A 4,581-nucleotide genomic window follows, 5' to 3' on the forward strand; every position below is an offset into this window, starting at 1 on the left:
GGCTTGTCTTAGCTGTTCATAAGAAGTCTCTAGCCAGGGTCGCTGGCTCACATCTGTAATCCCAGCACCTTGGGAGGGCGAGGTGGGCGGATCACCTGAGGTCAGGAGTTCGAAAGCAGCCTGGCCAACATGGCGAAATTGCATCTCTACTAAAAATACAAAAAATAGCTGGCATGCTGTTTGGTGCCTGTACTCCCAGCTACTTGGGAGGTTGAGGCACGAGAATCACTTGAACCCCAGGAGTCAGAGGTTGTAGGGAGCTGAGATCGTGCCACTGCACTCCAGCCTGGGAGACACAGTGAGACTCCCTCTCAACCAAAACATAAAAAACCAAAACCAAACAACCAATCAAACAAAAAATTTAATGAAACAAAAAACAGTCTCTTGAGCTACACAGAAACATTGGCCCCTCATGGGGTAAAAAGCTCAGAGCCCAGCCTTCCTTTATAGAAACTTCTAAGGAAGAAAAGGGTGGAAGTGTTTGTGTCCTGGTTTCAAGGTGACTGCGTAGCTCAGACACGTTGACTTAAAGGAGATCAAGAGTGGAGATGAGAAGAGTGAAACCAGGGAAACAGCATCTTCAAATCAGTGGACAAGGCTGTCAGTGACATCCCTCAATCCTGATTCAACCTATTTGATTTCACCTGTTATTAACCCATCATGTGTTTGGGTTTTTTTCTCCCCAGTCCCTGGCTCCACCTCTTCTGCCGCAAACATCAGCATGGTGGTATCTGCGGGCCCTTGGTCCAGTGAGAAGTCAGAGATGAACACTCTCGAAATCAACGAGAAATTGCGCCACCAGCAGGCAGAGAACAAACATCAGTTCCTAAACACCAAGGAGAAATTGGTTGTAACTCAAGTGGCCTACTTTCTGGCCAAGGGGCAGAACACTTACAGTAAGTTCCATAGGCTCACCATCACAAAAGTGATGAATGATGTCCTGTCTTCTCTGTGAGAAACGGAATTCTCTCTCCATCAGAAGTAATTTAGTCCTTCCTGTAGTTCTAGGAAAATAGAAATGGGTGTTTTCACATTTTGTTAAAGTTGGAAGAGAGAGGTACCAAAGTATTTCGAAACATCCATGTTTGCAGTCAGGTGGGGATGGGCCTAGAGTTAAAATCTCAGTGATGGTTTCAGACACAGGCACAGACTGACCTGTTTTCTCCAAGAGGCTAAATCATGTTTTCAAGAATCCTCTCTCTACCATATAAGATCTGGCAGAAAAATAACATCTCGTCTGTTCTAAATGTCTGGGACTAGTGAATTTTTATTCAGTTCAAGCTTCTGTTGAGGCCCAATAGGCAAAGCTCTGTTCTAGGGACCCTGAGGGAAATTTGTTGATAGTACACGGTACCCGCTGTGAGGGGCGTCAAGAGGAGTCTGCTCCTAAAAGAACCTGTGGTATCTACAACCGACAGCATGAAGAGCAGGGAGAAGGGGCCGTGAAAGGTGGCTCAGTCCTGTAATCCCAGCACTTTGGGAGGTTGAGGCAGGTGGATCATGAGGTCAGGAGTTTGAGATCAGCCTGGGCAACATGGAGAAACCCCGTCTCTACTAAAATTACAAAAATTAGCTGGGAGTGGTGGCGGGTGCCTGTAATCCCAGCTACTCGGGAGGCTGAGTCCAGAGAATCCTTTGAACCCAGGAGGCAGAGGTTGCAGTGAGCCAAGATCATGCCATTGCACTTCAGCCTGGGCGACAGGGCAAGACTCATCAAAAAAAAAAACAAAAAAGGCAGAGAGTAGCCTGGTGGGAGGGAAGTCCTGTTTCTTGGGGCACAGGCTTTTCTTCCTAAAGAGGAAGAAAGATGCACCCAAGAATGTGTGGAAGTAGCAGTGCAGTGTGCAGAGCAGGAACCCTGGGCCTGTCTCCTGGGCTCCATCCAAGTTGCTTGTCCTGTCTGTCCCTCAGTTTCCTCATCTGTTCATAGGGTGCTGCAGTAATACCTACCTCTGTAAATTGCTGCAGTGAGTTACATGAGCTATTTGTTGTCAATCTCCTAGAACATTTATGGGCACAGAGTAAACACTATCTATTAGTTCTTCATTCTACTGTTTCTAAATTAACACAGACTTTGTTAGTATTAGGGCATATTTCCTTCATAGTCTTGTGGTCTTATGTCTCATACTTTATGTTTCCGTTATGATTGTTAAAATCATATCTGCAGTTACCATTTAAAACTCAAAGATTTTTAAGATCTTTGATATATTTGTCCTTGAAATTCCCATTAAAAGGGAAACCATCAGTCCCATAGTCCTAGGGGCCTTCCCAATTGTCCGAGAAATCTCTACTTCATGCCCCAGTGCAGTGTTTTGGAGGAGAGGCTGCAAGGCTTGGGAAAGTGGCCCCGCATTCAGAGTCAGACCTCAGGGGCTGTGAATTCTGACTCCACTTCATTGTGGTTGAATCATCTTGTCAACTTCCTTGATGTGCCCTTGAGTTTCGGTTTGTTTGTCTCTAAATTTTGGAGGATGAGATGCCAGAAAGTCGGGAGACTGAAGAGTAAAGAGGTGGAAATCCCTGCCTGGAGCCTGGTATTGGGGACAGTTATGTCCTTGGGATGGACCTGGCTCCTGCCCTGTAGGCAGTGACCTCAGCAGCATGTCCAGTCTTTCACTGAGGCCAGTGTGTCTGTCTTTTCTCAGACTATGAAGAGTGCAAAGACCTCCTAAAATCTATGCTGAGGGATGAGCTTCAGTTGAAGGAGGAGAAGCTTGCAGAGCAGCTCGGGCAAGCTGAAGAGCTCAGGTGAGGGGGCCCTATGCAGGCAGGTGGGCAGGTGTGTAAATCTCGGACGTATAGCAGCTCGGAGGGTAGAAGTAAGAGCCAAGCTGGGCCAGGGGAAGGGCAGGAATTGCTATGGCATGCTCACAATACACACAGGTTTGTGAAACAGAGACAAGGACAGTAGTAAGTTATGGGTCGCAGTTGTTTCTCAGAGCCCCGTTTTCTCTTTTTGAAAGAAGTAATTGTTGAGGTGAAATTTGCATAAGACATGATGAACCAAAGGAGTGGGAACCACCCAGCAGCATTCAGTGTACTCAAAATGGTGTGCCATCACCACCCCACTTACCCATAGTCAGAATCACCTCCTGACTGACTGCGGCATCTTATCTTTGACCCAATCAATGTTGCCTTCTGGAGCCTGTCATTCTTTTCTTGTTTAATCTTTTCAATTGGCCCCGCCTGCACTTGGCCGCATTTCTGTATATGGTTTTGTATGTAGTCACTGCAAGATAGACTATGTGTATTTTCACATGGAAATGTCCATTGCCAGAGTGAGGAGCTGAAAGGATGTCTTTTTGAAACTGAATAAGGAAGACACCTACTTTTGTTTAGAGAAGGGAAAGATGAATGGAACATTGTCGAGGACCTTACAGGAGCCCTCTCTGACATAGAGGAAGCCTGTAAACCATTTTTCCTTCTTTCTCTTGACCACAGACATTTCTTTAAACGTGTGCTGACCTTCTTCTTGGAGGTCTCCTTGAGGACATTGTCTTAAAAATCTCTGTAGCAGTATTCAAACTGATCACTCACCCCTTTCCACTGTTCAATTTTCTCTACTATCTCACCTTAGGCAATATAAAGTCCTGGTTCAGTCTCAGGAACGAGAGCTGAGCCAGTTAAGGGAGAAGTTGCGGGAAGGGAGAGATGCCTCCCGGGCACTGAAACAGCATCTCCAGGCCCTCCTCACTATGGATGAGCCGGCCAACTCCCAGAGGCGAGACCTCCGAGAACAGCTGGCCGAGGGCTGTAGGCTGGCACAGCACCTCATCCGAAAGCTCACCCCAGGTAAGGTTTCCATAGGACCTGGAGACCTAAAACGCCAGGCTTATGAGAGACTCCCGACCTCCATACTTTCACAATGACAGTTGTATTGGTGATGTTTTTTCCCACTAAACATATGTGGCCCTTCCAGGACTTCGTGTGTGATATCAGAGATGGGAAACCCATGGGTTTGGAGGTCACAGTATTGCAAATGTCCCTCCTTCCTTGGTGGAGATGGTCTTTGGAGCAAGAGGCAGCATCTCTCTAGTTGTAAAGGAGAGGAAGGAGGCTGTGACAGGAGGGTTCTTGTTAGAGTGAAAAGAGCTGTAGCCTTAGAATGAAGGTTCTCAGACTGTCTCCCTGGCAATGTTCTTAGTAAGTGTCGGTGAGTGAGTAATTTATCCTTCTTGAGTTTCTCTGTGTCCATCGGAAAAGGCAGGCAAATTGTCTCTTGCAAGGGTCTGAAGCATCTAAATGTGGGAACACTTATGACTGCTTTTGAAAATGAGATAAGGCCCCTCACCAAGTGGTGTTGGAGAAGGCACTTGACGTGGGGGTATTTGGTTGTAGGAAGTGCTTCAGACTGGTGCACTCCCCATGGAGAGCATGTCCCTGAATAACACAGCAGAAGCCACATGGAGGGCCTGTGAAGTCTCCTGAGGCATAGAGGACTGTCGGGCAAGTTTGTCCGCTCCAAAGGGAAAGAATTAGTTTCCAAATGCGAACTGTGACACAACACCAAGTCTGTGCCTGGGAATCAGATCTGTGGCGGGATGCGGGAGACAGCTGCCAAAGTCCAGAGAGAGGCTGCAC

General features: G+C 47.1%; 1 protein-coding gene across 1 annotated transcript in view; it reads left to right on the plus strand.

The window, feature by feature from the left end:
- LOC105541293 (neuroblastoma breakpoint family member 21-like) overlaps nt 1-4,581 on the plus strand; it is a gene marked incomplete at both ends in the record, with an annotated part of 9,146 nt that overhangs the window by 3,414 nt on the left and 1,151 nt on the right. The window contains 4 exons of the mRNA XM_011982239.1: nt 38-51; nt 656-896; nt 2,646-2,748; nt 3,578-3,792. Of these exons, the coding sequence (XP_011837629.1) occupies nt 38-51; nt 656-896; nt 2,646-2,748; nt 3,578-3,792 (573 nt within the window). The remainder of the gene's footprint in view (nt 1-37; nt 52-655; nt 897-2,645; nt 2,749-3,577; nt 3,793-4,581) is intronic.

The sequence above is a fragment of the Mandrillus leucophaeus genome, unplaced genomic scaffold, assembly GCF_000951045.1.
Source record: "Mandrillus leucophaeus isolate KB7577 unplaced genomic scaffold, Mleu.le_1.0 Scaffold2378, whole genome shotgun sequence".
NCBI lineage: Eukaryota > Metazoa > Chordata > Mammalia > Primates > Cercopithecidae > Mandrillus > Mandrillus leucophaeus.